Source organism: Gekko japonicus, unplaced genomic scaffold (assembly GCF_001447785.1).
Source record: "Gekko japonicus isolate JY-2015 unplaced genomic scaffold, Gekko_japonicus_V1.1 scaffold93, whole genome shotgun sequence".
NCBI lineage: Eukaryota > Metazoa > Chordata > Lepidosauria > Squamata > Gekkonidae > Gekko > Gekko japonicus.
The window spans coordinates 722,251-744,772 of record NW_015160838.1 but is presented as its reverse complement, the minus strand read 5'-3'; the positions used below and the strand labels follow the sequence as shown (position 1 = coordinate 744,772).

Below are 22,522 nucleotides of genomic sequence, written 5' to 3'. Positions count from 1 at the left end.
AGATGCTCACCTTTGGTGTCCTGCCCTGTTGACAGGGCAATATGCAGACCTGCCTGATAGCTAGTTATTGCCAGAGGGTCCAAAAAGATTCCACATTGGGAACCAGTTATGTTAAAAATAATACTATTCTTTCTACAAAATCTCACTTATAAGTAACTGCATTCATTTCACATCACAAACTCCCTCTAGCCACCTCACTAGTAAATATACTCAGGGATAATAATGTAGAATTTTGAGAAAATCTATTATATTTGTCCTTCCCTGTCCCTTATTGATTTTGTTTTTGTCCTCATATGTACTATAAAGAGGCACACAGGAAAAACTGAAAACAAAATGAAACTGAGCTGTGGAAAGCCAGCAATGGGGATGGGGGGGGCGGTGAGGGTGATGCAGGCCCTGCTGCAATTCTATTTGAGAGAATTTGCTCTCTGCCACCACCACTTTCTGTATGTGTAATCTATAAACTCTGTTTTAGCTAACAAGAATCAATGTGACTTATGCTCCCAATATCCTGTCTAATGTTCCTTATTACTAGAGAAATATTATTACTTTTTATTAGAAGACTTATTTTAATAATAAAAAAACACTTAATGTAATACTTATTACATTGACAAAGTAAACACTCTTACTCATATGAACAATGGCAGCTTATATTATGAGGGCCAAACTAGATGAAACAGCATCCTGGGGACACCACTGCCATTTTACACCTCCGGAATTCCCTCAGTTTATAAATGCCACAAGGGTCCAAGCCTCCTCAGGTCTACAGCATTGGGGGGGGGGGCAGTTCCTGTATCCCCCACACACTATTTTCAAGAGCCCAAAGATAAAATAATAACAAATTTAAAATAATAGGTTAAAATAACAATACATATTAACACAATAAAAATCCCAAAATTTTCCAAGGAAACAACACTAGTCTGTGAACAGACACACCAGGACTTGAGCAAAATGAGAAACCAGGTACAAGGAGCACAGGCTCCTGAGCCACAACACATATACTATCTTGTACTGAAGCAGAAGCCGATTTTTGAAAATCTACATTACACCATATAAGAAGGCCAAGACTATCTGTAATTACATTCATTGTGTTATTGTCAACTGGCAAAAATCATCTCAAAAATGATCAACAACGTAATTCAATTTTTAAAAAGGAAGAAACTGAAAGGAGATAAACATGCAGAGGTTGGATAATTCAAATGCCGTCAATCTAACCTCTAGTTCAGGTCCTCCTAACTCCCCCCCCCCGCTTCAGCTCTGTCAGGCCCACTTCCTCTGGCAGCCCATCACACTGTCTCATACATACTTATATTCATACTTACTATTTAGTAGAATCTGACAACTGATACTCCCGTCGTCGGTCATAGCATTCCTGTATTCCAGGATCTTTCCATAGAGCCTTTATTGCCTCTACATAGGGGTTCTCAAATGAGGTCACTTTCTCTACATCAACTTCTCGAACTAGTTGTGCATTGGCCTGTTATTAACAAAAATTCTTTCCATTACATTTATGTTTGTAAGAACATCATACAGAATGTGAATAACATTTAACATTTTTAGTTATGCAATGGTGCAAGAGTAATTATGCACTCATATATTAATGAATATTAATATTAGCAGTGCAATACAAATACATAATAAGGCACTTCAAAATTAACTCAAAAAGACAACTGGCCTCCAACTGAGGTAAATCTGAGACCAACCTGCTTAAGTAGCTATGTGGTCTCTTACCTTTTTTTTCATAACAGAAGCTCTGTTTCTGCACAGCTGCATGACAGAAATTCAGCAGGCATTGATCTTCCCAAAATGGAGGTGCAGTGAGAGGCAAAACTGCATATTCTGGAATTCTGGCTGTTATGCAGAAGATACAGAGCTTCTGTCAAGAATAAAAGATGGAAAGGCTACCACTGTTAGCTTACATTTGCTGACTTTTTGGAGTAAACTACATTTAAAGGTAGCAGCATACCTTGCAATTATGGCAAAGCCATAGCTCATACTTATATAACATAGAACAACTGACCTAGGACAATATTGACTAATGTGGTATAGATTTATATTAATGACACTGTGCTCAGGCCTAGCATATATTTTAATCTGACACTACAGCCTCATTTTGTACAGCAAACATAAGGGAAGGCAATTAGAACACACTTCTGGAATAAAAATTAACAAGTTATTTTCTAAGCAGAATGTACTTAATTTCATTAATATTGCCTGTATAAGACGGATATTAATCATTAACAAGGTAACACAGCAGTATTGTTTCAATAATGCCTATAAACATTAATGTTCATCACAAGAAAAAGTTAAACACACTTGGACAATAAGCTTAACTCCTCATCTATATGAAAATATATATTGTTCAAAATTTTGCACACATGGAGCACACAATAAATCAGCACAATCCATTGTGATTCTGAGAGTTCAGCAGAGAATAAGCACCTATGACAGCTTAGCACATATTTGGGGATAAGGATGCCAGCGCTGGGTTGGGAAATACATAGAGATTTTGAGGATGAACCCTATGGATGGTGGGGTTTGGAGAGGGGAGAGACCTCTCCATAGAGTCCACCCTGCCATAGAGTCCACCCTCCAAAGCAGCCATTTTCTGCAGCTGAACTCAACTTTATTATCTGCAGATCAATTGTAGTAGTATGAGATCTCCAGGACTTGCCTGGAGGTTGGCAACCCTATTTGGAGAAAACAGCCACCTGCACATGTTACATTTATCACATGGTAAAACTTTCTACCATGTGGTTGTTTGGTTAACTGTATTTCTAAAAACATGGCATTGCTTTATTCTATAATACATTCTTGTGAATAAATGGTTAGGTTTTGTCCAGTGGTAAAAATTCCCTATACCCCCCTCAGGGTTGGATGCTCGTTTTCTATGGTTGGCAATGCTGAATGGTGAATTAAATTTCTCCAAGATGCAGAATTTCATGGTTATAGTCTTTTATCTACCCTGCTATTTATTTAGTAGTTTTCAGAATTCCTAACGTATTGCTTACATATATTGAAAACAGTTTTCACAAGTATTTTAAAAATTCATTGTTGGCCTGTGTGCTTTTCTTTATCAAGAAACCATAGACAATTATCCATGACATTGTGTTTGTTCATATGCTGCATGAGGAGGGAAAAGATTGGCATGTGTTTGTATACCAAAATGATTTTAATTGTAAAGTGAATTTTTCTTAGGTTTTTTCCCCCCTTTTTCCTTTTGCAAATATGGTACGCACAACAGGGTGCAACATTTTTTTTAAAAAAGGCAAAATCTACTTGAATAGAGAAAACATAATGGTCCAGATCTCATAAACAGCAAATGTTTCTCTCTGTCTTGTTAGTGGAAAAGGCTCTGCAGAGCAAGGAAGAGCATGAGGAACAATTTCGACTCATTTTCCTCTCCTTCCTGCAGCTTCCCACACCACAAGCCATTTTATCCACAAGGTTCACCCCGACTTCCAGCATCATATTTTTAAGGAAGGGTGCATCCCAAGAAGCTGGGGAAGATCAGCCTCCGCAAGTGACTTGCACTTTTACTGTGCATGGATTAAAATTTAAATTATACCCAGTACAAGGTTGTTTTAACCTCCAATTCAACCATATAAATCTGTATATAAAAGAACCTATAAGTAATGACAAAATGTTGAAGTAAATTATGAATGTATAGGTAGAATTAAAGTCTTCACAGCAATGGAACAAACCAGTAATTGGACTGAGGCCACAACAACCATGGAATACGCCAAAAACAGCCACAGTTGTCTATATTGTAACATTTTAGCATGAAATTAATAAGCAAGCAATCTTATGCACATTTCCTACACAATAAGTGTTTCACCTGACAAACTTTTTTCTTCATCTGTTCCCTTTTGTTATCATTATACAGTGATTACCACGGCTTTTGCATAAATTTAAATTATTGACCTTCCCACCATCAAAACATTCAAAGGGCACTGAAATTGGTACAATTTGATCATCCTCGTGAGACTGTTGCAAAGAGTGTACATAGCTACAATGAGTACTAACTTTTACATACTAGCAGTTACCTTTAATACCAAGTTGCTATGGCAACCCATTCCAGTATCTTTGCCAAGAAAACCCCATGGACAGTAACAAACGGCTAAAAGATATGACGCCGGAAGATGAGCCCCTCAGGTCAGAAGGTGTCCAATATGCTGTTGGGGAAGAGCAGAGGGCAAGTACAAGTAAACCCAGAAAGAGTGAAGCGGCTGGGTCAAAGCCGAAAGGACGCTCAGTTGTGGATGTGTCTGATGGTGAAAGGAAAGTCCGATGCTGCAAAGAACAGTACTGCATAGGAACCTGGAATATAAGATCTATGAATCAAGGTAAGCTTGACGTGGTAAAAAATGAGATGGCAAGACTGAACATCGACATCTTAGGAATCAGTGAACTAAAAAGGACAGGAATGGGAGAATTTAACTCAGAAGACCATTGTATCTACTACCGTGGCCAAGAATCCCATAGAAAAAAAATGGTATGGCCTTTATAGTCAACAAGAAAGTGTGAAAGGCAGTAATGGGATACAATCTCAGTCGGAATCCAAAGCAAACCATTCAACATCACAGTAATCCAAGTCTATGCCCCAACCACTGATGCAGAAGAGGCTGAAGTGGACTGGTTCTATGAAGACCTACAACACCTCATAGAACTAACCAAAAAAAAGATATCCTCATCATCATAGGGGACTGGAATGCTAAAGCATGAAGTCAAAAGGTAACCAGAATAACGGACAAGTTTGGCCATGGAGAACAAAATGAAGCAGGGCAAAGGCTAACAGAGTTTTTTCAAGAGAACATGCTGGTCATAGCGAACACCCTCTTCCAACAACCTAAGAGGTAACTCTATATATGGACATCACCAGATGGACAACACCAAAATCAGATTGATTATATCATTTGCAGTCAAAGATGGAGAAGCTCTATACAGTCAATAAAAACAAGATTGGGAGCTGACTGTGGCTCAGATCATGAGCTACACATTGCAAAATTCAGACTTAAACTGAAGAAAGTTGGGAAAACCACTAGGTCATTCAGGTTTGACCTAGATCACATCCCTTATGAATATACAGTGGAGGTGAAGAATAGGTTTAAAGGACTAGATTTGATAGTTCCTAAAGAACTATGGACGGAGGTTCGTGACATTATACAGGAGACAGCAATCAGCACCATCCCAGGAGGGCCTGGCATGATGTGGTCCATGGGGTCGCGAAGAGTCGGACTCGACTGTGTGACTGAACAACAACATATAGGATAATCCCCCTGCTTTTTTTTTTTTTACTATTAATATCCATTTTGCTCCTTCTCTCCCTGATCCATGATCTCTCTTTATCTCCACCTTGTCCCAGCCCTATCTGTCTGCTTTACTCTCTCTTCTTCTTAAAATAATTGTAAAGAAATGGGAGAGCAAAAGAAGGCGACAATGAAATGTTATTATGCTCCTAATACAACCATTTTCCAAGTTGGCCTGAGAACCAGTTTTGGGTTCCAACTCATTAGATTATGCTAACAGCTATACAGTAAGCAATGATGTGTCCCCCAAACAATATACTATTGCCCCCAAAGTATATATTCTGATTTGTTTTAAAATGTTCATTACTGAAATGACACAATTAATGCAATGGTTTGAAAGAGAAAGTATAAGATATAGACAATAAAGTTCCCAAGTAGCTCCTTTTCAAAAATTAAACTTCAAAATATTATGTCTGTAATTGTAACATGCATAACAGTTATAACCATCTCTCTTAAGCACACTGATGGCTTTTCAGATAGATAGAACTGGTGGTTTCATAAATATGCTCCCTATAGTAATGACAGTTTTCCAACACACCAGCATCTCTTGCAAGATTTTTTTTGTAGTTCTGAGAGCAGACTAAATCTCAGCTGTTATTCTTTCAGAACTACATCTGTAACTGTGAAATGAAAAGCAGACTAATCATTTGAATTAAAGCAATGCAGAAGAAGCAGTCATGACACCATAAGGGAAAACACTGGAGAAAAGATTGCTTCCATATTTAAAAAAAAACACGAAAACACAAGTGTTTTGGTGTGTTTTTTAAAATACGGAAGCAATCTTTTCTCCAGTATCAGAAATTATCAGAGTTTGTGGACATGTTCACGATTTCAATATATCACCCTTCACACTAGTTATTCAGCTCTGGCTTCCTGGTTCCTCTCTACAGAAATCCAGATCTACCTACTAATTTTCTCTTCAACACTTATTGTTTGTACGCTGAACTAAGGAAATTTTGAGTATGTGCAACTTGTAGTGTGAGCCACAGCAGCTATAAAAGAAGATAATTAAAGGAGAACTTTCTTCCTTTTTTCTTTGCCCCCCGAAGGAGATTTTTTAATTTGCATTTCTAAAATAACTACATAACTATAACGAAAGAAGGGGAGGGGAAAGACTACAGACTAAGGGAGACAGAGAAAAATGCACTAAAAGCCCAAGTGTAGAAGGTTACATATGCTTATAGATACAAAGTTGTAACTCTTTATCAATTAACTTCTGACATTAGGAGTTTCCTTGTTTATCGCTTCAAGTTAAAATCCAGCTTATCTGTCTAGACAGAGAATAGCTCCAAAGCTAATTAAGAAGTATAGAGACCTTAAAAGACATTGACATCTCCCATTGCGCTTCCCCTCCCTCCCCACAAACATGACGTTGTGGAGCCTAGATTCACTCAGTCCATACAGTCATCCCAGTTTGTGCTCTTCCTTCTCTGTTGATTCTTCTTTCATAAACAGCTTTAATGAAACACGCTCTGTCCAGTTAGTATCGCTTTCCTTTTCCAGGGCTTTCACTCACTTGTTATGGTACAAGAGTCGAATCGCTTTTTAATCTGCTTGCCACCATCTAATACAAGCTATACACAGTCTCAATTTCATCTATAAACCAAGATTCACTGCTTCTTATTCTAAACACTGTCCCTTTAAAAGTCTCACCACATTTAGAATCGTTCCCGTCGAATATCCCACTTTAGCCAGCAGATGGCACCGGATTCTATCCTCCGTTTTTCTTCTTCCTGAGAGACGCTTGCATCCCACCTCCCTCAATGTGTCCAATCACCATCTTGGAGGGTTGTTTACATTTAATGATTGAAGTTGCCAAAGTCTTAAAGGTCTGTAAACACTTTTATTAGGAGATTTCTCTGATCTAGTCCTTCTACTGTAATCCATTGCCACTGTTAGCTCAGTCCCCCACCGTTCCGCTTCATTCATTCACTTGAGTGGGTAGGGTGTCCCCTCCCCCTTCCTGCTTTAGTTTGTGGGGGCTTCGCAACAGGGCTCCGATGTCTCGCTTTAACTTACTCACTCATCCGTCTTCAAAAACGATCCAGCAGGTCTCCCTGGGATCTCGCTAGGCAGAGTAAAATCGCCAAACCTTCATACGCTTGTCCCGGTGGTCGCTTCGAGTCCAATACTGGGAATCAGGGCAGGACCTTCGGAGCAGAGAGCAGCCCCCCTGTGCCGGCTATCGGCCGGAGGTAGGGCTCTCCAAATCCCCCTGGCTAGGAGTCCATTGCCTATGGACTCCATGGCAGAGCGCGCACAATCACGCTCCCTCCTAATCCCCGATTCATGGCACACGTCTCTCGGAGGAACCGAGAGACGCGGCCATCGTTGAGGCGCCAAAAACCGGAAGCCAGGAGAACATAGTTCCCACCCAAACAAGCTTCACAGAACACAAATTTCACAGGACTTTTATGATCATCTAGGATATGATCACTTATCACCAACAGATATCATAATTAGAAAGTGAACCAAGATTCCATAAGCAACAGACTTCCGGTTTTGGCGCCCGCCATGGCAGCCGCATTCTCCCGAAGCTCAGGGAGGCGCGGGCCAGAGCCTGCAGCTGAGAGGGGGTGCGACTGTCCGCACCACCCCCAGAGCCCTCGTGTTGGGCTCCCAGCCATGGGGCGCTAGGAAAGCTCTTCCTCTGGCAACCTGCCGGTGAAGGGGGGCTTCTCCATGCCCCGAAGGTCCCACCGCAGAGCGCCCATGAATGGAACTAGGAACACACACCGGGACAAGTGTTTGGTGATGGAGTGAAATTTGAGCTAAAGAGAGTCTATCATTGAAATGTGAGTCAAAGTTCAAGCAAAAACACTTGAAAACTAGCTGAAAACCACCCCTTTGAAAGCAGAGGGGTGGAGGGAACTCTCCCCGATAAGAAAACAAATGAACTTTGTATAGCAGATGAAAGGGGGGGCTATTGAAACAGGGCGGACTGAAATAAAAGACATATAAGAACTGGCCAGACTCTCTGAGGGATTCTAAGGACTTTGATAACTTTAACGAAAAGTAAACAATCTCAAACATGGCGCCAAAGAAGGAGGAGAAGGACAAGCAAACGAAACTGAAGCCTCTAGTCGGAAGTGCCAGCCCAGCGAGTTCTGTCCCTAGACAGGACACAACTGCAGATCTTCAAAGGATGCTGACAGAGGCGTTGTGCCCTCTGCTGGAACAAGTAACAGCACTGCATCAAAAGCTGGATGCACAACAAAACCAACTTACTGAGACTGTGAAAAAAATGGAGAAAACGGAGCAAGAATGCAAAGAAGTGTATGCCAGCACGAAGAAACTTAAAAAACAACTGCAGGTGATGGAGAAAAAGTGACTAGCTGACGCGTCTCAGTTGTTACAACTGCAAATGGAAAGAGCAAGTTATGTTCTAAGATTTCAAGGAGTTCCTCAAGAGAAAGGAGAGGACTTAAAGCAGATGATGTGATGAGCACCGCAACCCTAGATTCGGATTCAACTGGCTTTCGAGCAAGGTAACCTTTACCTTTAAGCAGCTTACTGTTTGATTATTGTATTTCAATAACTATGTTTTTACTTTCTATAACCTCTAACTGAAATCTTTGTACTAGCTGTAGTGTTATTACTTTGCTTATGGAATTGTATCACTGTTCCCCTGTCGTATTTACTCATGTGTCTTGTAGTAAGAAGGGTTAGGTATGTCGTAGAACCTCCATATCTCATCTCCCAGAAATGGGAGGGTGGGAAGAAATGGGACCGCCAGTCAATTGTTGTTTCATTAGACATAGAATTAAACTTTGGTTAGAGTTTCATATTAAAGATCCAGGCTTGCAAATGGGTTGAAGAGATCAAAAGGGAAACATCTGTCTGCTGTCATGGGAAAGACCATGCCCTTGAATAACAGAAACCAAACAGAGCCCCACCATTTGGTCACTGAACCTCACCTCACTCTTTCTGCTGATGCTTGTTTTACACTTCAGAGAAAAGCAGAATCATAGTTCCATGTTAACATAACCTTGTTAATCCTTGTTTTGGATTGGCTAGAGGGGCCCCCAGCCTGTCCAGATCTTAGATTTTAAATAGGTAGCTTTTCTGTTCTTTTGAGTAAGTTGGAGCAAGCCGCTTCAGATCTCCCCAGAGGTACGGGTTAATCCTCTGGTCAGATAGGCCCTTGCCTGGCCCATAAAGAAGGCTTGGGATGATTGTTTGAGTTTACCCAAGAAGCATAACATGGTAACTATGGATTAGGATTTAACTGTATAGTTAGAACCTTAAACGGTAGAGTCTTTCTTTCTTACTGCTAAATTATTTTGACAATATTTCTGCACTGATAAAAAATTACTTTTAGTATATCTGGTTGTTCTGAACTTCAGAAGCTGTAATTGTCAGTTACCACCAGTTCAGATTTTTGGCTCCAATGTGCATTACTTGCCCAGGTTGAACCTCATTTGCCATGTTGATGCCCACTTGCCCATCCTTGACAGATCCCTCTGGAGCTCCTCACAGTCCTTCCTGGTTCTCACCACTCTGAACAACTTAGTGTCATTTGTAAACTTAGCCACTTCACTGCTTACTCCCAACTGAGTAAGGTGGTAATCCTCATAAACTGATTAACAAACATTTGATTGGATGTTTCATATACTAAATTTATAAACCGGCTAGAATTTCTTTATGCGATGATGGCATATAGTTGGTTATTGTAGATTGATTATTATGCATATAGTCCAAAAACGGGGTCCATTTAGCCAGCAAATTTGAGGTAAATTGATTACCACCTGTCCTCTTTATGGAATCTGCAATTTTGTCCATCATTAAAAGTTCCCAAATTTTAGTAAACCATCGTCCACAGGAAATGGGGTTAACATCTTTCCAGCTTGGATCCATATGTTTTTTAACTCATCACAACCAAACTCAAACTTTGATAGTGTACAGGGACGCCTCCAAGGCATAAACATGCCAGAATTCCAAATATGAATATTTCTTCTTGGACTCATAGAATAGTCCTTTTCTCTCTGTTACATTACAGAGATTAACTTGTGTGATAGCTGGGCTTCTATAAGCACAGTGCTTCCCTCAATTATCCTTAGTGATTCGTTTCACCACAGAATTAGGTTGTTGCTTATGCAAGACTATTTTATTCAATGTTGTGTAAGGATTTGCGAAGAAAGGAAACCATGACCATATTATCACTGAAATATTATCCATTTAAAAAGTGAAAGCAGCATTCATTTAATGGTCAACTGTCTTTTCTAATCTTTTCTAAAAGATTTTGTTTTTAGAAACATCTGTTGCAAATTTAGTCAGTGAGTTGCAATTGGTCTTTGATTAAGAAAACTCTGACAGAGAGTAAAACCTGAAGTTGGAATAAAGGGAAGAAACGGAAAAGAAACGGACATTTTTGCTGGGAACTAGGGTGCATTCTTGCTTGTTAACCTGGAGCTTGGGAAAAATAAATCAGTATCTGCTCTACTGGATGGCTCTGAACAGGTCACTAGCTAAAAAGATGCAACTTTGCAGAAAGAAAAAAATATGAAATGTAAAGTGTCCTGGACAATAAAAATATAGCATTAAAAGTACCACAAGCTCACACACCAGATAGGTTAAAGGAAGAGCAACTGAAGGACTGTGTTCAGAGTAAGCACTTGAGAAGGGTTACTTGTTAATGTTCAAAAGGACACACAAGCATTCAAGTTCAGAATGCACACAAAAAAGTTATGAACTATGGGAGGATTTTCTATTGCTACAGCTACTAAAACCCTGCAAAGATGAGACTGTGCTGATGGGAGTCAACAAGACACCTTTGTTACAGAGCAAGAACTACTTCTGTCTTTAGTGTACCAGTTCTTTGTGACTGCAAACTGCTGCAGTAAAAATATCCCCGCTGCCCCAAAACTTTAAACTCACTTTACTTGGTAAAATACACCTAAATGCCTTTCAGTGCTTGGTGTTCAGCCTCTGGGCCACTAGTTGCCACAGATTTGGTCGTAGATGTACTACTGGAACTTGAAATGGGATGTCTGCTTTACTGTTTACTGCACAGAGAGGCTGCCCAGCTCTGGAAAGCAGGGTGTCTAAGGTTATGTTGGCTTGTTGGTTTGGTATCAGATGCAGTCAAACAAAAAGCATTTACGGAGTCCTACTATCTACATGGCTATGGGAGCAACAGCCTTAAGAAAATAGGCAGTAGGACATTAATGTTTCTACTTTGCAAGCCAAGGGAGTTCCAATTTTTTTTTTACAATCTTCCAGAAATTTTAAGTTGTAGAACTGTTTGTCTTTCTTTGTATTCTGTCCCTGAATGCAGCCAAGAGAGCCTGAGCCTAGTTCATGTATGCTTATCATGGAGTCACAGTAAGAATTCTGTGCAGCATCCTGAGGGACAGGCAACCTGCCCCATTCAGACACCAGTTTGGGATCTTCTACACCTTCTCATCAACACAACTGTAGATATGTACCCAAGTCACAATGTGTAGCCGAAAGGAAGCAAAAGCCTCTAAGCAGTGTATGAAACCCTGCATGTGGCATCAAATTCTAATAAGACATCAGAGTCACCAGAGGATAAGGCAGATCCTTTGGGCATGTCTGGTGACAGTTGTGCATGCCCCCTGTGTGATTGCAGTCTGTTATTTTCCTGCCAGAGCAAATAAATGGAAGAGTTTACCACATGACGGTCCAAACCAGACCTCTACATTATTTGTATTTGCATAGTTTCTTTCCCTTTATCATGGCAAGGAACTCCAAAGAATTTTCCAACAAAGAAAGAAACAATCTCCAAAGGCTGAGGGCCAAGGTCTGTTCCACTACCTGCATGGATTTCTCCACAGAGATCACAGCACACAAACGTAACTGGATGATATCCACCCACCCTTCAGACAGCAGAGCTACTGCAATGAGATGCCCTTATGCCTTTCTTGATGGTCATGGAATACTAAACTATTATGACAGTGTCCACCAAAAAGTCCTATTAAAGCTCATGTTAACAGAGCTGGTGCCTCACAGCACCACATAAATGAATTCTTCAAGGATCATTCAGAAACTCAGTCTGTCAAAGAGAATGGCTAAAGAACGTCTACCTCCAGAATCTACCTCCAGAACGGCAAAAGAAGGTCTACCTCCAGAAAGTAAAAGCAGTCCAACATTGAATCAAGCAGAGAAAAGTGTTTATGGGTATATCTGGGGATAGCACTCACGCTGTCTCTCAGATAGAAGTGGCCTGGGAAGGCAGTGGCCTGGGAAGCTTCTTTCTCTAGTACAGACAAATGGAAGACTTGTCTTCACTTACCGTGAAGCTTCCTTCTCAGTGGTCCGGCAGTGGGGCAGTCCTGACTCCTGGGATCACAGCTACTCTTCTCTGTAGACAGGGTCGGCCAACAAATCTCAATCCCAGAGGAGAGGGCCAAGTCCTCTGATTCCCCAGTCATTCTCCAAGCCATGTCTCCCCGAATCAACTGTGCACAAAGACAAAAGGGGGGACTTCTCTTCCCCGAGAGGGGCAAAAAACTCCCCCTAACTATGTACATAACAAGAACCCTTGTAACAGAAATACTGAGGCCTGCATAATAGCCTTGCCTCTCCACCCTGTACCACTGGGTCATGGAACCATTGACCCCCTCTGTGTCCTTTTGTTATATATTCACTAATTCACTCCCACACCTCCATGGGCCAAAGAACCTGCTGCCCTCAAGGGTGGGGTGGATTGTCCCACTCCCGGACCACTGAGAAGGAAGCTTCACGGTAAGTGAAGACAAATCTTCCGTTCTCCAGTGGTCCTGGCAGTGGGGCAGTCCTGACTCCTGGGACTTAACAAAACAGTGACTTCCCACGGTGGGTCCAGCTGCTTCCTGACCTCCTACTGAAAGCTGCCTCAGCTGAAGCAAACTTATCAATTTGGTAGTGTCTTGTAAAGGAGTGCAAGGACTTCCACGTAGCAACCTTACATATCGTTTCTAGGGACGGGAAAGCCCTGTAGGCCACCAACGTATCCACCCCCCTCAATGAGTGTGCTGTGATGCCCTGAGGTGGGTCCAACACCTCAGTTTTGTATGCCGCTATAATAAACCCCCAAGCCATCTACTCAGGGTCAAGGTAGAAATTCTTTCCCCTGGCGCTGACTTTCTAAAGGAAATGAATAGAGCAGCTGTGGTTCTCAAGTGTTTAGTCCTATCCAAATAGAAATTGAGTGTTCTGCGCATGTCCAGGCAATGCCATTCCTTCTCCCTAGCATGCTTGGGGTTGGGACAGAAAGATGGGAGTACTATTTCTTCAGATTTATGGAAGACAGAGTTCACCTTAGGGATGAAAGCTGAGTCTGGGCGTAGCACCATCCTGTCGTTGTGGAAGACGGACAATTCTTTGTGCGTGGATAAGGCTCTTAATGCTGAAACCTGGCTAGCTGACGTAATTCCCACCAAAAAGGCTGTTTTGATTGAAAGATCCTTCAAACTGCAAGGAGCCATTGGTTCGAAGGGTTCCTTACATAAGGCTTGAAGAACCACATTAAGGTTCCAAGTTGGAAAACGACGGGCCTGGGATGGGTTTCCGAGAGAGACTTCTAACATGAGGGTATTGTAACCCGCTCTTTCTTGGCCCCCCCACCTTGCCAAGATTGCTGCTACCTGACGTTTCAAAGTACTGGTACTGAGGCCCTTTTCCAAACCTTGTTGCAAGAAGGCTAAGGTGTCACCCACCGAAGCTGACAGTGGGTCTAATTCTCTATCCATTCACCAAGAACAAAACCCCTACCAGGTTGCATTGTAGACTCTGTTTGTGGATCCCCTTCTGGATGCTAACATAGTTTCCACCACCCCCTCTGAGTTAACTGTTGCTGCTCAACCTCCAGGCAGTGAGGTTCAGCATTTCTGGAAGGGGATGGACCACTACCCCAAGTCACTAGATCGTCCCTCAAGAGCAGATGCCATGGCTCCATTACTGCCATTTCTTTCAACTCTTGAAACCAGGCTCTCCTTGGCCAGAAGGGTGCTACCACTATGACTTCTGCCCTTTGCTCCACTACTCTCTGTAGGAACGTCTGAAGAAATTGAACCAGCAGGAAGGCATACAGTTAGCTTTCTTGGCCAGATGCAATTCAACATGTCTGTCCCCACTGCTCTTTGACTTCTTGTTCACAAAAAGAATTGGCTCAGTTGGTGGTTACTTCTGTGGCAAAGAGGTCTCCCTTCTGCCTTTCTGAGCCGAAGACCTATTTGCAGAAAAACCTCCCTGCACAGTGGCCACTCTGACTGATCCACTTCTCGTCAGCTCAGCTCAACGCTATTGAGTTGTCTTTTCCTGCTACATGGATCACTTTCACCAACAGTAGGTCTTCCTACGCCCATTGTATCAATAGTTTCACTTCCTCGTTGAGGGATTTGGATCTGGTTTCTCCCTGCTTGTTGATGTAAGCCTTGGCTGTCTTATTTTCTGTTTGTATCAACACGTGATGGTCCTTCAGCACCCCCCAAAAAAAACCTGCACCAGGGCTAGCCTGATGGCTCTGAGTTTGAAAAAACTGATGCTCTTGTTTGCCTCTGTCTGCAACCAGATTCCTTGGGCCATTCTGCCACTGGTATGTGCTCCCCAACTGGAAAGACTTACGTCCATTGTCACTACTATGACAATGGAGAGCCAGTTTGGTTTAGTGGTTAAGTGTGCGGACTCTAATCTGGTAGAACTGGGTTTGATTCCCCACTCCTCCACTTGCACCTGCTGATGTGACCTTGGGTCAGTCACAAGCTCTGGCACAGCTGTTCCTGAAAGAGCCGTTTGTGTCAGAGTTCTCTCAGCCCCACCCACCTCACAGGGTGTCTGTTGTGGGGAGGGGAAGGGAAAGGAGTTTGTAAACCACTCTGAGACTCCAAGTGAAGGGCGGGGTATAAATCATCCTCCTCCTCCTCCTCCTCTTCTTCTTCTTATCTTTGTGGTTCTCTGACCTTTTGGTCTTTGTGAAACAGGTAAGGGTCCATCTACCATCTCAACTCCTCCTTCACCACTTCCAGAACGAGCACCTTTCGTGCTCTCTTGTGTGCTATTGTGTCCTGGAAGGGTAATAAGAACCACTGAAGAGGACAAGCATGAAATCTGGCCCATTGAAGTTATCTCCTCACATGACACTAACATGCCCAGGAGTTGTGCTAACATCATCACCTCTACTTACGGTTCCTTCATTACCTGACGCAACAGAAAAAAATATATTTTCTGGTCTCTCCTATGACAGAAAAATTCCGTCTTGCTGTAATGTATTCAGTACCAACCACGTTGCACCCGGGACTCCACACAGTCCTGCTAAACCTCGGAGCTTCGCTCCAGCGAACAATGGACTAAGCGGATCCTAGCCCGCACCAATCCGAGGGCTAGGCTCTCGGCCAAGAGCCCATGGAACTCTTGGCCACTGTAAATAGCCTATTACGGTGTAGGGGTATGTTTTGGGGTGTGGCTTTCACGGAATATAAGCCAGCCTGCAAGCTGGCTAAAGTCTTGTTCTGCACTAATAAAAGTATGAAAGCTGTAATCACTCATCAGTCTCAGTACTTTTCACTTGCATTGTGTCGATCTGCACCCCTAGATGTAATATGGACTGTGTAGGTACCAGAGGGCTCTTCTCTAGGTTGATGACAAAGCCGTGTTCCTGGAGCACCCTCATCATCAGGTCTAAGGACTCCAGGGTGTCTGTGTGAAGGGGCTTTGATCAAAATGTCCTCCAGAAATGGGATCAACATGACCCCCTAGAACCTCAGGTATGCTACTAGGGTGACCAGGACATTCGTGAAGACTCTTGGTGAGGACTTCAATCCAAAGGGAAGGGCCCAATACTGGAAATGGTGTTCATTGTAGGCGAACCTGAGGAACCTGCGATGAGACTGATTGGAATGTGTAAATAGACCTCGGACAGATCTATGGAACATATAAAATCCCCTTGATGAAAGGCTGACACTATGGATTTTACAGTCTCCATCTTGAACTTTTTTGTTATTATTCATCTATTTAACCATTTCAAGTCCAGAATGGCCCTGATACCTCTATTCTTTTTTGGGACAATGAAAAACACTGAATATACCCCCTGCGTTACTTCCCCTGGGGGAACCGGCTCTATGTCTCCAATCTCCAAGAGATGAAGAATTGCCATCTTTAAAAGCCTGTGTTTTTCTACTGACTTGTTCTTAGTCATTTCTAAGAATCGGTTGGGAGGAAACCTCTTGAACTCTAAAGAATATCCCTGGGAAACTATGCCCAGCACCCATCTGTTGCTTATCGTTTGATGCCTTATTGTCGCAAAGTTCTGTAGGTGACCCCCGGCTCTGCAGATGCTGGGAGCCTTGGCATGGTCAGGCTGAGTTGCCTCTGACCTTGGTTAGTTAGTTAGTTTGGAATCTTTTTTTGAATCACAAAAGGATTGAAAACACTTTTTTTGTTTTCCCTCTCTTTTATTTGAAGGAAGAACCGTTTTCTCATCTTTATTCTCCAGCAGATATCTCTCTAGACCTTCTTCAAAGAGATTACCTCCTGTGAATGGAACTGCTGCCACGTTAGCTGTGGCTGAAGGGTCTACGTCTGTTTGAGAGCCAGTTTGGTGTAGTGGTTAAGTGCACGGACTCTAATCTGGGAGAACCGGGTTTGATTCCCCACTCCTCCACTTGCACCTGGCTGGATGACCTTGGGCAAGCCGTAGCTCTGGCACAGCTGTTCTTGAAAAAGAGCAGTTTCTGTCAAGAGCTCTCTGCCCCACCTACCTCACAGGGTGTCTGTTGTGGGGAGGGGAAGGAGTTTGTAAGCCGCTCTGAGACACCTTTGGGTAGTGAAGGGCGGGGTATAAATCCAATCTCTTCTTTCTTCTCTTCTGCTTCTACGTCCCAGTTCTGCAGCCAGCTGTTCCTCCTGGCTGTCATGCTGGATGCCACTGCCATAGCAGATTGTTGCAGGGCATCCAAAGAAGCGTCTGCAGCAAAAGCTGTAGCTAGAGCTATTTTCTTCAGCTCATATTTTAGCCCTTTGGGTATATCACTGTCTGCTTTAGCTAACTCAGAGGACCATGCACAGGCTGCCCTAACAAAAAGCGAACCTGTGACTGATGCACAAAGGGAGCTGGATGATGCCTCAAAATCCCTACATAGGGCCTGTTCAATGCGTTTATCACTCTGATCTCTAGGTAAGCCATCTGCTTCCATCAGTAGAATAGAAGTGGAGGTCAGGCTATTGATCAGATCACCCACTGTGGGCAGTTTTATCTTTTTTGAGGCCCCTGGAATAAGAGAATAAAACTTTGCGAACAGAGGTTGATCAGTTTTAAGTTTTGCCAGTTGTTCCCTCTCCGCTTTCATGACCTTGTAGAAAGCTGCTGGCAGTGGCACTCTCAGTGACTTAGATCCAGTCTTGGGAATGGTTTTTTCTGACCTCACCGGGAAACCTGAATCATCTTCCTCTGTTTCCTTGGGGGTGTAGGACAGTTCTATGTTCTCGGGGATGCCTTGGAACCCTCTTGCTCTTCTTTGCCCCTGGAGGTGAGGGGGACCTGTGGAGTTCTTTAACTTTCTTGCGTCCCTCATGTTTCCTGGCTAATGCCCCCCGTTCAGGAGAAGAATCAGAAGAGCCAGGCTATTGATCAGATCGTCCACTGTGGGCAGTTTTATCTTTTTTGGGGCCCCTGGAATAAGAGAATAAAACTTTGCGAACAGAGGTTGATCAGTTTTAAGTTTTGCCAGTTGTTCCCACTCTGCATTCATGACCTTGTATGAGGCTGCTGGCATGGGACTCTCAGTGACTTAGATCCAGTCTTGGAAATAGTTTTTTCTGAGCCCACCGGGAAACCTGAATCATCTTCCACTGTTTCCTTGGGGGTGTAGTGTTAGCCAAATTGCCTTAAATTCTCATTTTTTTTATTATTATTATTATTATTATTATTATTATTATTATTATTATTATTATTATATTATTATTATTATTATTATTATTATTATTATTCATAGATCATAAACACATTTGCATTAGCAGGACATTCGTTGATTGGGTGATATTTACCTGTCCTCATTGATTGAGCCATTCCAATGGAAAAATTGAGGGGTTAGAAATAGAAGATGGGGAACACGTGCTCTGAACTGGCAGAACCACATGGACTCTAGCTGCAGATCTAGAGTTTAACGATGGAGGTAGGGTATATGGATAGCAAGCTGGACATAAGAGGGTTAAAGCTTCGATAGGGGTCATGGAGAGGGAGGGAGAGAGACCATGTGGTCAGTAAGCATCTTTTATAAGGTGGTGTGGGGGGGCAGGCTAGGCTGGTCACATTCCCCCTATGACACCTACTGTTAGTCCGTCCCATAAAACATACTATTGGCTGGCTGGAAGAGGGGAGGGGGAACTAAGGAGTGGTCAATATTGAGATCTAGAAACTTAGACTGGAAGCTGGCACCTGGTTGCAGGTAAGATGAGTCATCAGATTAAGGCTGATGGCCCTAGCCGGCTTGCTGATGGGTGAGCGATTAGTTGCTAAGCAACTTTTACTAGAGTCTCAGAGCTACGTGCAGCTTTGCAGGTCTGGAGGAGGGGGGGTTGCCTACATGTGCTGGAGGAAACTCCTAATGGAGTTTGGAGTTCTCTGTCCTCGTGTCTTTCCATGGCATGGCGTACAGGCTTATGGAACTGCTTCATCTCGCAGCAGGCGAGATGGCTGATAACTCTGGACCATTATTGGAGCAGCAACACTAAAGGAAGGTGTACCTCTTTCAGGTGTGCAGTCTCAACAGGTATTCCCAGGTCACCATGTTGTACAGTCCCTTTGCACAATCCATACAGTTCATAAAAACACATTGATAGGCTTGCATGGCAACAGTAGGACAGTTCTAATGTCCTCACCACCTTGGGTAACAATTTTGCATATATTTCCTGAGGGTGGGGGGGTATGACCTCAGCCTCCTCCTCTGACAGTTCTCCTTCCTTCTTAGCAGAAGATAACTCTGTGAAGTCCCCGTTGTCCTCCTACCCACTCAGGAAAGAACTATGTTCTCAGGGATGCCTTGGAACCCTCTTGTTTTTCTTTGCCCCTGGAGGAGAGGGGGACCTATGGAGTTCTTTAACTCTCTTGCATCCCTCATGTTTCCTGGCTAATGCCCCCCATTCAGAAGAAGAATCAGAAGAGCCTTGCTGCTTGGATGCATGCCATAACACTCTAAATGCTTTTTTCATTTCAGATTTAATCCATGAGATTAGATTAACTTTTGCTTCTTCCCCTGATAGGTCCATTGTTACAGTTTCATGTTGGGATGTCTGAGAAAGGTTTGAGGAGGGGGAGTTGAGTAGATCAAATGCATAGGTCACACTATTCAGAGTAGCACTGGAGAGGCTTGTCTTCTCCGCAATTTTGTATCACTTTGAAAGTGGAAGAGAACTCCGATGCCCTGTGCAAAATGGCCTCATGAACCCATCAGTGAAAGGAGGGGAGAGAAAAAGAAACAAAAAGGGGGGGGGAAGCCTCCATCAGAATTCTGTTGGGTCTGTTTAAGTGGGCTACTGACTCTCCTAAGGAAAGACCCTTTTTTCCAGCCAGTGAGTTCTCCTGCCTATTTGCTAAGCTAAAAACGCCTCCCAAGTGGGCTTGTTGGACCAGGGGCCCCTAAAAGGGGGGGCTGAGCTCTGTTTCTTAAGGCCTCTCTCCTAGACGAGAGTCTGTCCTCCCCTCCCCCCGGTCATCCCTTACCTCGACTCAGCTGGCTGGTGAAGGAAGAGAAGTCCTCCAATGTCCCCAGGAGACAGGGCTGGAGCTCCGAGCCTGGTGGAGGTCCAATGGGACTCCCTCATCTCTCTGTGGCTCTTTTCCCCGGTTCTGCTGCTTCCTCCCCTTCTCTCTCTGCTGGCATGGAAAGCAAGCCAAGCCAACTGAAAGGAAGGTGGCCTCCATGGGGCCGGGGATCGTCCACGGTCACCAGGGATTTCCCGGGGCCTTTGGATCTGAAAAAAGGCTTCTCTGCCTCACTGCAGCTAAGCCTTGGTTGCCTGAAGGGGTTGAGGACAAGTCCTTCCCCTCCTAGCTGAATTTTCTCTTCTTCTTTCTCTGTCCTGTGGGACTGATTGTGCTCTACAGCACTTTTGAGGCATGACCTGCTCAGAAGACAGGGCCAATAAGACTGGGGAATCAGCGGACAAGCCCCTCCCCTCTGGGACTGAGATTTGTTGGCCGGCCCTGCCTACAAAAAGGAGGAGCTGTGATCCCAGGAGTCAGGACTGCCCCACTCCCAGGGCCACTGGAGAAAGATTGATCTTACCTTCTAGTCATGAGGTAGTGCTATCACAGATGTAATCTCAGCATTCAGAATACTTGGAAGGAAAATTAATCAATTTAATTAATCAATTTTAGAAATTAATCAATTAGTGGTGTTATATTGAGTACTACCTTCAATTGTGGCAACTTGGAAAAGGAAACAGTTTAACAAAGGTAAGTTTTGTTTAAAATTGATGTGGCTAGAATTCCTCCTCCCACCCCCAAATCTCCTTCTTTTGGGAAATGTAAATTTGATAGTCAAGCACGTTCAGTTCTCTACAAGGGAATGTTCAGCCAATAAAGGAAGCCAAAAGAATACCTTTGTGTCAAGGAATCTTTTTTCCTTGCCCTTTGATTAAGTGTAGTTAATCTTACATTATATCAAGCACACCCTGTAGATTTCTTGAAAAACACCCTATGCAGGATCTTCTCAGTGCTTTTTTTTTGCTATTTTCTTTAAAGGAAGCATGCAGGAAGTTGTCCTCCAGGAAGCATGTTGCATATGTATTTAAAAAACAACACCACCACTCAGGGCCACTTCCCTTGTTACATTTCTCTTCTCTCCTGAGAAAAATACCTGAAAACAGTCAGACATGCAAACATAATGTCTGAACAGGAAATTAAACATGATTCCAATGTAATGCCAAACCACAGTTTAGCACTACATTAATTAGCACTGTGCTAACATGCTCTCTGCCAAACACTTCTCATCTGAATAAAGTCAATTAATGACTTCTATTTTTGTTATGACCAAAGTTTGGTGTCCTATTCAAACAATCAAAATATGGCTTTTGCCCTACCTCCAAACCAAGACTGAAAACTATGGTTTGCCAAACAATGATATGAGCAAAAACAGAAGACAATTATTAATTGTACAAAGAGAAGGAGGAGGGAGCAAGTATCTAAGGAAAGGCCTAATTTATATGAACAATGGTTTGGCATTATATTGGAAGTATGCAAAGTTTTGGGGACTTTTTCAAACAGGAGTCCATGTAAGTTCATACTCATGTCTCTCCATTCTGACTGTACAAAAATACACAGGCCAAGGATGGTTTACATTCCATGCTCACATTATCAAAGTGTAGAAAAACAATATTCTGCATCCTGGGAAATCTCAGACAAGGGAAAAATGAATGATGTAGGACAAGGGAAAAATGAATGATGGTTGCCAGGTATTGGACTAAGGATCCTGAGTACTCAGTTCCAGTGGACACTGTTCTGGATGGTGGCAATGAGCCCTCGGGTGGTCATTTCACCAAGAGGGAGGATTGTAGGACAAGGGGAAAATGAATGTGATTTCTGAAAAGAGGCCTCTGGCTTTGTGGCTTTATGAGTTTATCAAATTATATTACTGTGATACACCTACTATTCTGGTAACCAGTTATTCAGTATCTATATTTGTTTTATATGTGTAAAAACTGTTAATGCTTTATGGAAAATTATAAAACTCAATAAAGTGTTTATTAAAAAAAAAAATTAAGAGGCCTCTGGGGATAGAATTAGGGTTCAATAAGAATGGAACGCGTATCCGAGAAGCTGCAAGGACGCCAAGAGCGAAGCTGAAATGTGAATCACAACCCTTATCGCCCAGCTCCCCAGAAACAGGGGAAAGAGGGACTAGCTTCGCTAAGGTCAGAAAGGATCTCAGTGTTCCCTAATGTTCCCATTGCTCTGAAGAGCAGATAAGCAAAAACAATCCCTGACATACATGACCAGTATAAGGAGAGACCAATAGTAAGGAGTTGGGAGTTGGGAGTAAGCAGTGAAGTGGCTAAATTTGCGGATGATACGAAGTTGTTCAGGGTAGTGAAAACCAGGGAGGATTGTGAGGCACTCCAAAGGGATCTGTCAAGAATGGGCAAGTGGCCGTCAACATGGCAAATGGGGTTCAATGTGGCCAAGTGCAAGGTGATGCACATTGGAGCCAAAAATCCTAAATATAAATACACATTGATGGGGTCTGAACTGGCAGAGACTGAACAAGAGAGAGATC

General features: G+C 42.9%; 1 protein-coding gene across 1 annotated transcript in view; it reads right to left on the bottom strand.

Moving 5' to 3' along the window:
- LOC107116527 (guanine nucleotide-binding protein G(q) subunit alpha) overlaps positions 1 to 22,522 on the bottom strand; it is a 151,180-nt gene that overhangs the window by 25,959 nt on the left and 102,699 nt on the right. The window contains exon 3 of the mRNA XM_015418457.1: positions 1,323 to 1,477. Coding sequence (XP_015273943.1) covers positions 1,323 to 1,477 — 155 coding nt within the window. The remainder of the gene's footprint in view (positions 1 to 1,322; positions 1,478 to 22,522) is intronic.